This window comes from Acomys minous, assembly GCF_964271855.1.
Source record: "Acomys minous genome assembly, chromosome: 12".
Taxonomy (NCBI): Eukaryota; Metazoa; Chordata; class Mammalia; order Rodentia; family Muridae; genus Acomys; species Acomys minous.
Window position 1 is genome coordinate 113,111,394 of NC_140493.1, and position 14,815 is coordinate 113,126,208.

Here is a 14,815-nt window from a genome sequence, read left to right on the forward strand (position 1 = left end):
CCACATTTGAACAAATACAAGGATAACTTTAACACCATACACAACATTGCGCCCACACAGCGCCTGTGGGGTCCAGGCGAAGGGTAGTGCACGTGGTCTTCTGTGGGGACGGAAGCGCCCTGCCTTGCTCCCCTGGGCCTCTCCATAGCCTACAGAGCCAGGCAGAAGCTACCTTCCTGATTTGAATTCACTCTGTAGCTGAGCTGCTCAGGCATGATGACTCTTTGGAGGAGTTGCCTGGTCAAGGCTAAGCCAGATGGTGGGCAGACTGGTGACCATGAGCCATGTTATCATTGGTTCCCCAGGCAACTGGGAGATCTGTTCAGAGCTGCAGTTGGCCCATAGGTAAGGAGTGGGCCTCGTAGACCTGTGGCCCAGGCTGAGGCCAGAAGGCCACACAGCTGGAGAAGGCAGCCATTTGCTTGTCAGGAAGGGCAAGGGCCTGGTAGCTTCCATGTGTACCCTACGGCCAGCTCTGCCATTGCCTTCTGCCATGAAGCTTTGTTGCTGAGGGTTCTTCAGAGTGAGGGCATGCGTCTGGCCTAGGTTGGCTGGCTGTGAGTCTGTCCTGTTGATATCACATCAGTGGTCTTCCTTTTCCTCCAGTCTCTGTGGTGGGAGAGATTTCCTAGGGCCAGGTTGAACCTACCAACCTGAACTGTTTGCTCTGCGTAGGTATCAGCGTGGCTGCCGGTCTCTGGCTGCCAACCTGCAGCTCTCTGCACCGGGTAGGAGTGAGCAGAAGCTGCCGTCTGAGAGTGTGACTTCTGATGGTGATGAAGACTATGATGTCCCCGAGGGGGTGGAAAGTGTGATAGGTAAGTGCAGCCCACAGCACTGTCACGCGTGCCTGCCTCTCCAGCACAGTCGGGCTTTCCCTCTCTGCGTACTCTCCCCCTCTCTCTCCTAGTTTACTTCTTGTACCACACCGAGCACATGGTCACTGACCTGACCTCCGTGGACGCTCGGCCCAGCAGCCCCAGCTTTCCACTGTCTCTTCACACCCCCACATTGCCTTTCTGGAGCTTGACTGTTGTTTTGGTTTTTCGAGACAGGGTTTCTCTGTGTAGGCCTGGCTGCCCTGGACTCGCATTGTAGACCAGGCTGGCGTCGAACTCAGTGATCCGCCTGCCTCTGCCTCCCCAGTGCGCCACCACGCCCGGCTGGAGCTTGACTCTTAACTTTCTCTCCCTGGGTGTCTTCAGGGAAGTGGCCTCCATGATTTTGTCCTGTCCAAGCACGCTTCCCCAGGGATCACCTCAAACGACTGTAGGTCTCCACACTTACCAGGGTCCTGGCCTGGAGTCTGTCCAGCCTCAGGTTCACTGCTGCCCACCCACTCTTCCCTCTTTGCTGCCTCGTGATGCATAAAGTGTGGTTCTCAACCAGCACTTCCTGGCTAGGAGAGGGCAGAGCTGGCCGGCCGCCTCTCTCATGCTCTGACCACTCATGCTTTTCCTCCAGACTTTCTCCACCTGCCATGTGCACCGTGTCCTTGACCACAGTGGTGTTGCTCGTGTGGTTGCTATGGCGCAACACCAAGCCTGCTAAGCATCCTTTAGCTCCAGAGACCCAGGCTGAGTGCTCCTCCGTTGCTGCCCACCTGCCTTAGGCATATTCCTTTACCCTCTGCTCCCCTAAAGACCGCACCCCTTCTTTTACCTGGGGAGGCAGCTGCCGCCTGCTGATTGTCCTATTGGCTCCTCTTGTTGGAAAGTGGCAGAAATGCCTTTTTCTGTGATTGTTTAAAAACAGTCCTTGTAACTAAATTTAAGATCCAAGATTGGAGAGATAGCTCAGCTGTTTAGAATGCCTTCTGGTTTGGTTCCCAGCATCTGTAACTCCAGTTTCCAGGGCTCTGACTTCTCTTTTGACATCTGCAGGTACCAGGCATTCACCTGGTACATATACATACATGCAGGCGATACACTCATACACACAGGGTCACATTTAAAATAAAATTAAGACCTCTTGAGCATGCAAGATGTCTCAGTGGATGAAGGGACCAAACTTGACAACTCACGTTTGGTCCCAAGTCACCGCTCATGTTAAAAAAAAATACAACTAAGACTCTTACGTTTTAGAGAAAGGGCCTCACTGTCTGGAACGCTCTCTGTAGATCGGGCCGGCCTCAAACTCAATAGAAATCTGCCTGCCTTTGCCTCTTGAGTGGTGGGATTTCCAAACTGTCTTTGAGGCAGAACTGCCCCAGCTTCTCACGTGTAACCAGTGGCTGGCTAACATGAAGATTCTCAGCGTAGTTCACGACCTATGGACAACATAGAACACACAGCTGCAAGTGTCTTCCTACATAGCGTGTAGGATGGTGGGATAGTCCACATTCAAGCAAGAGGGTTGAGCATTATATAGGCTGATGGTTCCTTGTGTCTTGGTTCTTGCAGAGCAGCTACTGGTTGGGCTGAAGGATGAGGACACAGTCGTGCGGTGGTCTGCAGCCAAAGGGTGCGTATGACTGCCCTGGGTGGGGGCATTGCTGAGTGCTGGAGGTGAGGGCGGAGGTGAGGGCACGTGTGTCCTTGTGTTCCCTCCTCATTCCTGAAAAACTTTGTGAGCTTTGAGAGTTGTAAATACTTTGCAGATTTTCAAATGATAGAGCTATTGTTTTATATAACGTACATTTAAAGATAACTACTGGCTGGGTATGTGGTACATACTTTTAACCCCAACACTTGGGAGGCAGAGGCAGACAGATTGCTATGAGTTCAAGGCCAGCTCGATCTGTGTAGGAAGTTCCAGGCCAGCCAGGGCTACATAGTGAGATCCTGCCTCAAAAAACCAAAATAAATAAATAAATAAATAAATTAAAAAAAAAATTAAAAAGCCAGGCATGGTGGTGCATACCTTTAATCCCAGCACTCGGGAGGCAGAGGCAGTGCTTGTTCCTTGTGTCTTTAGAGACGGCGCACCAGCAGCCACTCTGGTCCTCGCTGGTCCACTCTGCCTTGCTGCTCAGTGGCAGTTTGCAGTTTACAGGAGAGAGTGTCAGAGACTGTCTGTCTGGGACGATGGCGTGTCTAGAAGTGCGGGCAGAAGGCACTCCTGTGGGGATTTCACTGTGGAGAGAAGAAAACATGAAACAAGGCTGATATTAGTAATAGTTGGTTTATACAAATTCAGTGTTTAGGTTGTTGAGAGAACTGTACAGCTAACACAAAATGAGGCTGTGCTGTTTCTTCCTCACAGTTCTCCCTGGCATCACAAGTGTGAAGCTCTCCACAGACTGGAATGGGCCGCCATGGGAATTTGTAGTTATGTCAACAGTAGATATATCTTGGCCCAAAGTCCTTCTGCTGGGAGGGATAGACCAGTGCGCAGTGAGACAGACTGAGAGGACCCTTCTAGGGACCTGGCTTGAGGTCCCCGGCTTTACTCCGTGCAGGACCTGGACGATCCTGTTGGGGATGTAGGACCATTAGGTGAGAGGGCCGAGTCCGGAGCCCACAGCATCCATCTAGTACTCAGGCAGTTGTCAGCGATGAGCTCAGTGTCCGCATTACTCAGGGAAAGGTGACCCGCGTGCCCGTGAATGAGCCTGAGGAACCACCCGCCCTGCCCTTGGCATGGCTGCTGAGCAGTATCAAGGCCTGCCTGCCTCTGGGTGACGGGAGACCTTCTCAAGATGGCCATGCACGGGTGATGGACCGTGGCTTTTCTCTTTCAGAATTGGTCGGATGGCTGGAAGGCTTCCCAGAGAGCTGGCTGATGATGTGGTGGGGTCTGTGTTGGACTGTTTCAGGTAGGTCACCACCCTCAAAGGCAAACTGTGGCCTTTTGCCTTTGCATTATTATATTTTCTTTCAATAGAGCTATTTGTTAGAACCCCAAAGCCTATTATTTCTTCAAGTTAAACTTGACAACTTCAGTTATCTGATATGTTGTTCTTTTCAACACTGTCATGTATTATGTACCTTTAGAAAGAGATGAAGTCAGTGTTGAACCCATGAAAGTGTAGGTGTTCACCTGCAAGTGTAGGTGTTTGGCCTGTACTGTGGGTGGGCAGAGCATCTTAGAATGAGGGAATGTTCTGGATTTATGTCTCATTGCTCCTAACCAGAGTGGCTACTACTACTCTTGAGTGACTGAGGCCTGTGCTTGGACGGTTTGGGTGTGTGGGACACATGGCCTGTGCGTGTGATGGCATATGGGTAGGTGTGCCCCTGGGGCCGTGGGCTGGTAGGGTGCAGTCATGGACAGGAGTGTTGGCTTTGTTCCCTTCCCAGTGATTAGCACTCTGGGTGTGACGGTTTCTTTCTGGGCTTTGGAAGTGGAGGCTTGAGAAGGGGCGTCCACCCTGTCCAGACCCTCACTGCTCATGGACGTTTGTTGGCAGCACTGTTCTGGGCTTGTCAGTCTGTGTGCCTGCGACTGGTGGCAGGAAGCGTGTACTCAGCCTCTGAGCTCCCCCTCGTGTCTTTAGAGACGGCGCACCAGCAGCCACTCTGGTCCTCGCTGGTCCACTCTGCCTCGCTGCTCAGTGGCAGTTTGCAGTTTACAGGAGAGAGTGTCAGAGACTGTCTGTCTGGGACGATGGCAAGTCTAGGAGAAGTGCGGGCAGAAGACACTCCTGTGGGGATTTCACTGTGGAGTGTGGAGAGAAGAAAACATGCATAGCTTCTTTTCTCAAGATTCTGTAGATTTTAGACCTTGTCCCTGGAGCTCCTTCCTGGGGGTCACGGGATGGATGTGCTGGCAGGTGATGCCTGGACTTCGCGCTGGCTTCCGAGGACAGCAGGGCCCTTTTGCTCTCCAAGTGAGCAGAGGTTTAGGAAGGGCTGGGATTCCATCACTTTCCAAGCACTGTTGCTGTCCCTCTCAGGGTGTTTCTACACGTTCCCTCTGGTCACTTAGGACGTTTTGTTAAGGTAGCTCCCTCCCGCCCCGCTCCCCTACATTTTGTTGCCTCCAGTTTCTCCTGCACCCTGAGCCCACTCCCTTTGGGGCGACAGGGCCCTGGCGTGCTCTACTTCTCCAGACTGTGTTCCTTCTCTTGGCTCACAGTCCCCGTCTGACGTTGGACTCTAGCTCACTAACCTTCTTATGTGTCTTTTGTTGTAATAGATACAGACGTGAACCCTGCTCTGTGCATGTGTTCTAGGGAGAGGAAAGGCGTTATTGCTGCTCTTGAACCCTCAGTGCGACATGGAGCAAGCACGCTGGTTGGAAGGGTTAGGGTGTTGGGTCCTTGCAGAGGCCCATTCTCAGCGTCTCAGCATTCTGTGCTTTCTCTCTGTGGACCCCTGTTGTATGAGGCTGTAGTAGTGATAGCAGTTTCTCAGGCCCACCTGCCTGGAGCCTCACGGCGCCCATGCGGTTTAGAAACGATGTTGGCTGCTGTATGTGAGCCATCATTGCCTTGATGCTGATAATCTTCATGGAAGGTGTGAGGCAGCATCTCTCTCCATTTGAAACCCTGAGGGACATAAAGATTGGAAATGGAATAATCCCAACACTTGAGAGATAGAGGTAGGAGGAGCAAGAGTTCAAGGCCAGCCTCAACTACATAGTGAGTTTGAGTCCAGCCTGGGCTACATGAAACTCTGTCTCAATAACAACAACAAACACCCAAACCCTCCAAGATTTGAGGTGATCACAGCCTCTGAGCAGACACCTGGTAAGACATTTGGCACTTGAGGGTTGTGATCATGAGCGAGTCATTATTAGTGGTGGTGAGTGGGAGGACAGGTGCGACTAGCAGCTTGTGAAGGCCCAAGCTGTGTCCGTCCTGTAAACACGAGTGACCTCTTCATAGCCCATGTGTGAGGTAGCTGTTGGCTGTACAGTTCAGTGACGATTTCCCTACACATTTCTTTACTGTCAAATGAATTCAGCCAGAATTGGTAAAAGCCTGTCATGTGATTTGCTTTTTGTGTGTGTGATGTGCATTTCCATGTTTATGTTGGCTACAGAGTACAGAAACTTCAGAGCAGCCCTGACCAGTCTGAGAACAATCACTCACATTGTAATAACAATAGGCCACACCCTGAAGAGAACTCTGCAGTACTCAGAGTTTAAATAGCAAATGTTTCTTGGGAAACCTTGTTTCAGTTGGGTGCAAAACTGAGTTCTTGTAGTCCCAGCTACTTGGGAGGCTGAGGTACAAGGGTCGAGGGTCGCTTGAGCCTATAAATTTGCAGTCATCCTGGGAACATAGCCAAACTTAACACCCTTCCCTTCCCTCCCCCTCCCCCTCCCCCTTCCCTTCCCTCCTCCTCCCCCTCCCCCTTCCCTTCCCTCCCCTCTCCCCCTCCCCTCCCCTTTCCTCCCCTCCCCCTTCCCTTCCTTCCTCTCTCCCCCTCCCCCTTCCCTTCCCTCCTCCTCCCCCTCCCCTTCCCTTCCCTCCCCTCTCCCCCTCCCCTCCCCTTTCCTCCCCTCCCCCTTCCCTTCCCTCCTCTCTCCCCCTCCCCCTTCCCTTCCCTCCTCTCTCCCCCTCCCCCTTCCCTTCCCTCCTCCTCCCCCTCCCCCTTCCCTTCCCTCCTCTCTCCCCCTCCCCCTTCCCTTCCCTCCTCTCTCCCCCTCCCCCTTCCCTTCCCTCCTCTCTCCCCCTCCCCCTTCTCTTCCCTCCCCTCTCCCCCTCCCCTCCCCTTTCCTCCCCTCCCCCTTCCCTTCCCTCCTCTCTCCCCCTCCCCCTTCCCTTCCCTCCTCTCTCCCCCTCTTCCTCCCCATCTCTGTTTCTTTCTTTAGCTGGGCTCTCATGTATCTCAGCAGTCTAGGCTTGAACTTTTGTAGTTGAGATGCCTTTAACTTGTGACCTTTCTGTCTTCACTTCCCAGGTACTGAGATTAGAGGCATGTGACACAGTGGGTATTTTATTTTATCATTTTTTAAAAATCTTGAATGTGATCACTCAGGTAACTGGTGCCATTTAAAAGCATCCATCTGTTCCTTTGTCCTCTGAGTTGGGTGGGATCTCTGTTGACTCTGTGTCTGAAGAGTGTGCTGAGGCTGGAGGATTGTGGTCTGGTCTGATGCTGCAGATGTCTCTGTGCTGGTCTGGAGCTGACACAAAGTCCGTTCATTATTATTGGGCGTTGTGAAGAGTAGCATTGGTGTGGCAGTTAGGCTCACAGTGGGTCTGAGTGTCTTACTTACTTGTCTTGCAAGGCTCATGGGCCCAGATAGTGGATCAGCTGTGTTTCTTGCAAAATTGTGGGTTTTGAGCTGGGCATGGTGGTGCAATGCTGGTAATCTCAGCACTGTGGGAGGCAGAGGCAGGGGGATTGCTGTGAGCTCAAGGACAGCCTGGTCTACGAAGGGAGTCTAGGACAGCCAGGGCTACACAGAGAAATCCTGTCTTGAAAAACAAAACAAACAAACAAAAACAAGAAACAACCAAAAAGCAAAATTGTGGGCTTTAACCCTGAGCTGACATTAGAACTCTGGTTTCAGTTTCCAGGAGACGGATAAGGCCTGGCATGGTGGTTGTCTGGCACTGGCGGAGCTGGGCAGGCGAGGCCTCTTGCTGCCATCGAGACTCTCAGAGGGTAAGTAACTGAAGTGCATGCATCTGCCCCTCAGTATGGGTAGCCTTGCACAGCAGTGCTTCTGGGAAAGGCGTGGTGTGTGCATATCCCGGGCTTCTTTTTTATGCCAGCCTTTGTAATTTACTGATTTACCTCTTTAGCCTGTCACAGCTGCATGCTGCATTTGGATGGCCATGGACCCTGGAAATACTTGGTTTTCTTTCTTTGGAACCATTTTTCACTCGTGAGGGGTACTGTCACCCCTGAAGCTGTAGGGCTTGGTGCCCTCACAGTGGGTTACTGTGCCTGCAGGGACAGTGTCCTGATGGATGACAGCAACAGTGGGGCTAAGCTTCAGGATGGGGCTCAGTGCAGCGCACGTGCAGAAAGACCGTGAACCCAGCTGTTGGGAGTAACGCTGCAGCCGTGGTCCTCGTGTGCAGCTGGAGGGAAGGAGGCAGAGGACAGGAAGACCCTCCTGAAGAGTGGTCTAGAGCAGCGGTTCTCAACCTTCCTAATGCTGCCTGCCACCTTTTAATACAGTTCCTTATGTTGTGGTACCCCCCACGCATAACGTTATATTGTTGCTACTTCCAAACTATGACTTTGCTACTGTTATAAACCATAATGTTAAGTATTTGCTGCACACCCTGTGAAAGGGTTGTTCAGCCAACCCCTAACGGGCCTGTGACTCATAGGTTGAGAGCCGCTGGTCTATGTGGGTTGCACCTCACGGATGCCCAGCAGTAGTGCTAGCACTGGGCGCTGGGACACAGGGAGCTCGTCTAGAGCAGTAGTCTACCTAGCCGTATGCTTTTAAAAGCGCGGTTTTATTGTAATAATTTACATACTGTATAGTCACCCACTTAAAGTTTGCAGTGGTCTCGGACATATTTGGGATTGTGCAACATCATGTAATTTGACTTCAGAGCATTTTCGTCGCCTCAGGCTGAACTCCTGCGCTGCAGAACAGCCACTCCCACTCTGCTCCCAGCCTGGGCAGCTCTGGCCGTCGTCTGCTGCTCTGTTTTGCCCTTTTCAGACATTTCGTGTAACCAGACTTCAGTGTTTGTTCTTCGGGGTCTGAACTTTGTGTACTTTCTGATGGTTACTAAGTGGTGTTTCACCCCTTTGGTGCTGCTGGGGACTGCACTGTGTAGAAGCGCTAGCTTTTGCTTAGTCTTGGCAGTTTAAGTAACCATTTTGGTTGTCTATGCCTTACTACTTTTTGAGTAATGCTTCAGTGGACATCCGTGTCTGAGTTTCTGTGTAGACATGTGCTATCATTTGTCTTGAATGTAGACCCGGGAGTGGAAGTGATGGATCAGTTCAAGAAGCAAGAAGACTTTTTTCTTTAAAGCTTTTTTCCTTCTCTCATACATTGTATCTGGACCACAGTTTTCCCTCCCTCCACTCCTCCCTGCCCTACAGCCCCTCTTCCCCAGACCCCAGATCAACTCCTCCACTTTTTCCCTAATTCAAACAAACAAACAAACAAACAAGAAAAGAAAGAAGAAAAGAAAGAGCAGGCCTCCCCAGGGTAGTCACTGAACACAGCCTACCATGATATAGTAAGACTGGGCCCAAATCCTCGTATCGTGACTAGGGTGGCCACCCAACAGGAGGGAAAGAGTCTAGAGCTCAGGTCCCCACAAGCAGACTCTTCTAACATGGCTGCACTGTTATATATTGCCCCCAGTCACGTGTGAAGGCTCCACTTTCCTCACATCCTCACCACTATTTATTTGCCTTACCTCTTTTTTTTTTTTAATTTATTTGTTTGCATTGGTGTTTTGCCTGCATGTGTGTCTGTGAGAGGGAGTCGCATCCTCTGGAACTGGAGTTACAGACAGTTGTGAGCTGCCTTGTGGGTGCCAGGAATTGAACTCAGGACCTCTGGAAGAATAGCGAGTGCTCTTAACCACTGAGCCATATCTCCAGCCCCGCCTTCCCTCTTTTTAAAAGATAATTACCAACGTAATTGTTGTGGGCCATCATGGCTGGGTTTGTGCATCCCTGATGACCAGGGAGGAAGGCTGAAACTGGGCACTGTTCTTACAGCTAAGACTGCCTTGTTGGTGAGGAAGTGTAGTAAGTGTGGCAAAGTCACACTCTTGGTTTTTATTTCTGTTTTTTGTTTTTTTGTTTAGTTTTGTTTTTTGTCAGAAAGGACTAGACACAGTGTTTAGGAGCAGTGGGAGGGTTTTCTAGACCATTAAGGCCCATGTATTGGTCTGGCTCATTTCATGAGGGCAGCAGGCCTTTGCAGATAACTCAGCTGTGGAAACCTAGTTAATGAGGTTCTACAACTTGGCTATGCTGTGGAACCTGAAGCAGTACTGCTTCTCCTTGGCTTTCTTCTGTGGGACTAGCTTATGTGTGTGCTGGGCCATATTTCAGGACCTCAGACACCGTACATCCCACCAGCTGGACTGTCATGAGTGAGAAATGTCAAGCTGTTGTTTCAAACTGTAAAACATGACGCGGAATAAAGTAGTCAGTGATCTCTCTGTTGGGAGTTTCCCTCCTGTCCTGCAAGCCTCCATGCGAACTGAACCCCCTTGAAGCTTCTTTTTGTGCCAGGGGCGCACTGCATTATCTCCTGTCATGTCACACAAGGGTGACAGGGACTCTGAAACCTTTGTGAAGATGGTGACAGCAACATTGAGCATCTTAAGGATGGTTTTATGTTTTCATTTTAGACCTCAGAAGAGGCACAGCTGAACGCTCGGCTCTTCTCAGAGCCACTGTATACCATGCGGCTTTCTGTGAGGGCACAGCTGAACGCTCGCTTCTTCTCACAGCCACTGTATACCATGCGGCTTTCTGTCAGTTTAGCAAAAATGGATAGGAAGCAACAGCACTAAATCCCAACCCTTGGAAAGTGGAGGCAAGAGAATCAGTGGTTCAAGGCTGTTGTTGGTTACCGTGAGTTTGAGGTCAGACTGGGCTAAATGGGAGACCTTGTCTCTTCAAAAAGGAGGAAAAGGAACACGCACACATCAGGGTGAGGTACTTGGATAAACGTGGTCCAGGAGGACAGAGTGTAGATGAGCATGTTGGTAGCCAGAAGAGGAAATGGGAGCTTCCTGGGGCACGCTGAAGTCAGGGAGGTCAGATCAGCTTTACCACAGCCGTGGGGAGCGCAGACCGGGCCAAGTCTTAGGAAGGAGCAGTGAGGCCGTCTTTAAAGAGCTCTGCCAAGTTACCATCGTGCATGTGCATGGGGCACTTCCACATGTGCTTCCCCACACAGTCGGGCTGAGTTTGTTTTTGATCTTTGCTTTGATGGATAAAGACTTGAGCCATTATCGAAGGACCACTTAGCCTGTGCCTCAGGTGGCTTGGGTGCCTCATTCATTGGTCCTTGGTCTGTGCCTCAGGCTCGGGTGCCTCATTGGTCCTTAGCCTTTGCCTCAGGTGGCTCGGGTGCTTCATTGGTTTTAGTCCTTGTCATTTTGGTTGGGAGGGGGTTGCTCCTTGAACATTTCATGACTAGCCTGCGTAGGCTTGTGTAGAGTTCTGGCTATGTTTTCTCTGTGGCTATATTTGATTAGTGTTCATAGTCTGATAGAGTATACACCTGTGTTACTAATTTTGTGGTTGGTTCTCCCCACCCCCCACCCTCAGTTTTATGTTTTGAAATTAAACATTCTCACGTCTTTGGATACTTGGTTAAAACCTCCTATCTTTTCTTTGCTGTTTTTACTCAATGGAGGATTTTGTGCCTTCTGCGTGTGTCTTTCATTCAAACTTGTGATGTGCTCAGCTTTGACTTCCTTAAATGTTCCATCTGCTACATTCCCCCTCTCGCTCTGGGATTTCATCTTGGTGTGTAGCTGTGTCCCATTGTATCCCTTGGGTCTCTTAGGTTCTGTTCCTCTTCCCCGCTCCTCATACTGAGGGATTCAGTTTCTTGTCTTAAATGTTTACTGATTTTGCCTTTTACTTGTGCACAGTTGACTGTGAGCCCCTGTATTAGTTAGGTTCTGTATCACTGTGACCAGACACCTGACAAAGGTAGTTTAAAGAAGGAGGGGCTTATTTTGGCTTAGGAATTTTAAGAGTGCAGTCCACCTTGGTTGCAGAAGGCATGCCAGCTGGAGTGTGAGGCAGCTGCTCACATTGCACCCACAGTTAACAAGCAGGGAAAGGCGGGTGTTGGTGCTTGGCTCACTTTTTCCTGCTCGTGGCTGGTGCATCCCACGTTGGGAGGAGTTAGTTAACTCAGTCGAGGAGCTTGTCTCCTAGCGCTGTAGACCCTGTCACGTGGTCAGCAGTCATCACGCCCTCCGTGCCAGCTCTCATCTCTCAACTTCACAACTTCTGTTTAGTTGCTGTAATTTCTGTCTCTTTGTTGGCATTTTGCGCTTTTCCTTTGACTATTTTAAATGTCTTTGATAAGTTCAAATATCTGGGCTGCATCAGAGACTCCCCCTCCCCCCCTGTGTTTGGGTTATACTTTCCTGTTCTTTTTCTGCCTTGCAGTTTTTTTTTTGTTTTTGTTGAAAACAGAATATTTTGATTATTTTAACAGGCACCTCCAGAAGAAACCTCCTCAATACAGCCAGGCACTTGCCCGTCAGATGTATTGAGGCCCACTGTATCCACGTCTGTATCCATGACCCAGTGACTGTCTGTGCTGGGTTCCTGCAGTCTGTCTTGTATCTCAGCATCAGACATGGTATGATAAAGTATCAATGAGTGCTGAAACTAAGGAGCTTCCTTCCTTCCCTATGCCTCTGGTTGCCATAAATGTTTGATTACTTTCCAGAGTTCTGTAAAAGTTGATCCTATCAGTTTTGGCCAGCTATACACTTCCGTGCAGAGCTCCTGTTTTGTCCCACTGCATGACATCATTCAACAAGGAACATTTGGATAGTGTTATGGCATCTGTCTGGGTCCTCTTAAGCAGCAAATGCCATATAGGATTAAATATGCAAGAGTTTTTATTAGGAAAAATGCTTGTGGAAGAGAGACGGGGAGAGGAGGCAGGAGGGTTGGCGATCTCCATTGGCCCAGAGATACATCTGTGGGACGTGCCAGGCAAGGAGGCCTCTGGCAGGACCATGTTGACCAACGCCCAGAGTTGCACTGTTGTTTAGTTTTTAGCATTTGTGCCCTTTTGAGCTGTTAGACACCCAAAGTTTGTAAAGAGGTGAGCACCATGATGTGGCACCTCGGGCTTTGCTGTTGGGTGAATTGCCTTCCTGTACTTTGCTTTGTGTGTCTGTGTCTTGTATCTGTCTGTCCTTTCCTGCCCTGTCGAAGGTGGTGTGGGAAGAGACCAGTCACAGTAGACCATTGCTGGGATTATTTAGGAAGGGTTTTTGCTTTTTGTTTTAAAATATAAATTGAGATATAGTTTACTCATTAAAAATGTAATTCAATGGATTTTGACATATTCCATTGTTCACTTTTTAAAAAACATGCTAAAAAAAAATAAAACAGTAATATGTGTGTTGTAGCCATTTCCAAGTGTTCTGCTCATTGGCATCAGCTAGCTCACGCTGTTGGACAGCCGTGCCACACACCCGCTAGCTCACGCTGTTGGACAGCCACACCACACACCCGCTAGCTCACACTGTTGGACAGCCGTGCCACACACCCGCTAGCTCACACTGTTGGACAGCCACACCACACACCCGCTAGCTCACACTGTTGGACAGCCACACCACACACCCGCTAGCTCACGCTGTTGGACAGCCACACCACACACCTGCTAGCTCACACTGTTGGACAGCCACACCACACACCTGCTAGCTCACACTGTTGGACAGCTGTGCCACACACCTGCTAGCTCACGCTGTTGGACAGCCACACCACACACCCGCTAGCTCACGCTGTTGGACAGCTGTGCCACACACCCGCTAGCTCACACTGTTGGACAGCCACGCCACACACCCGCTAGCTCACGCTGTTGGACAGCCACACCACACACCTGCTAGCTCACACTGTTGGACAGCCACACCACACACCTGCTAGCTCACACTGTTGGACAGCTGTGCCACACACCTGCTGGCTCACACTGTTGGACAGCTGTGCCACACACCTGCTAGCTCACGCTGTTGGACAGCCATGCTATACATCTGCTAGCTCACACTGTTGGACAGCCACGCCACACACCCGCTAGCTCACGCTGTTGGACAGCCACACCACACACCCGCTAGCTCACGCTGTTGGACAGCCACACCACACACCTGCTAGCTCACACTGTTGGACAGCTGTGCCACACACCTGCTAGCTCACGCTGTTGGACAGCCACACCACACACCCGCTAGCTCACACTGTTGGACAGCCACGCCACACACCCGCTAGCTCACACTGTTGGACAGCCACACCACACACCTGCTAGCTCACACTGTTGGACAGCTGTGCCACACACCTGCTAGCTCACACTGTTGGACAGCTGTGCCACACACCTGCTAGCTCACGCTGTTGGACAGCCATGCTATACATCTGCTAGCTCACACTGTTGGACCGCCATGCCACACATCTGCTAGCTCACACTGTTGGACAGCCATGCCATACATCTGCTAGCTCACACTGTTGGACCGCCACGCCACACAGCCGCTAGCTCACACTGTTGGACAGCCACGCCACACACCCGCTAGCTCACACTGTTGGACAGCCATGCCACACACCCACTAGCTCACGCTGTTGGACAGCTACGCCACACACCCGCTAGCTCACACTGTTGGACAGCCACGCCACACACCTGGCTCCAGAACACCTATTTCATATGAGTGACCTGTCTCCCACCCCGCAGAATGCCACTTTTTAGCCCTGTAGTCTTGCCAATTCTTCATGTAAGCATAAAGTGTGTGCAGTATTTTGCCATTTGTGGGTAGAGTGTAATGATCTCAAGGCTCTTCTACTGTGGTGTGTCAGAATGTCCTCTTTTTGTAAGGCTGAGCAATGCTCCACTGTGTTTGCTCTCCCCGGGGACCCATCTTCTGGCTGCTGTGAGAGGAAATAAGTATCTCTCAGATTTGTTCTTAGGTCTACATAGTGCACCGGGTGTAGGATTACTAGGCTATATGATAGTTCTGTTTAACTTATTTTTTTCTTTTTCGTCTGTAAAATGAGCAGCTTTTACTCTTAAGTCAATCATATGTGAATGTAGAGAGGTCAAAATCGGGAAACAAATAAGACTCTGGTCTGTTTTTCCCTTTTTAAGTGTAGTCATAGGGAACCCTTTTGTTTTATACGCAGATAGAATGTCTTCTCTGGTTGTCGTGGGGATGCTGTTGAAAGTGTCCCTTTGAGCAGCTGCGCCTGCAGGGTGGTGTTTTTCCAGCATACCTTGTACAGAGCAGTTCTCTACAGGCTGC

General features: G+C 50.4%; 1 protein-coding gene and 1 long non-coding RNA gene across 2 annotated transcripts in view; one reads left to right on the forward strand and one right to left on the reverse strand.

Moving 5' to 3' along the window:
• The window catches only part of TBCD (tubulin folding cofactor D), a 164,633-nt gene that overhangs the window by 49,169 nt on the left and 100,649 nt on the right, over positions 1 to 14,815 (forward strand). Inside the window, exons 10-13 of the mRNA XM_084750246.1 lie at positions 676 to 818; positions 2,403 to 2,463; positions 3,683 to 3,757; positions 7,408 to 7,502. Of these exons, the coding sequence (XP_084606372.1) occupies positions 676 to 818; positions 2,403 to 2,463; positions 3,683 to 3,757; positions 7,408 to 7,502 (374 nt within the window). The remainder of the gene's footprint in view (positions 1 to 675; positions 819 to 2,402; positions 2,464 to 3,682; positions 3,758 to 7,407; positions 7,503 to 14,815) is intronic.
• On the reverse strand, positions 13,217 to 13,936 carry LOC311579582. The gene is made up of 2 exons (XR_014773198.1): positions 13,904 to 13,936; positions 13,217 to 13,829 (listed from the first exon to the last, which is right to left on the reverse strand). It is a non-coding gene; the product is annotated as an uncharacterized lncRNA (long non-coding RNA).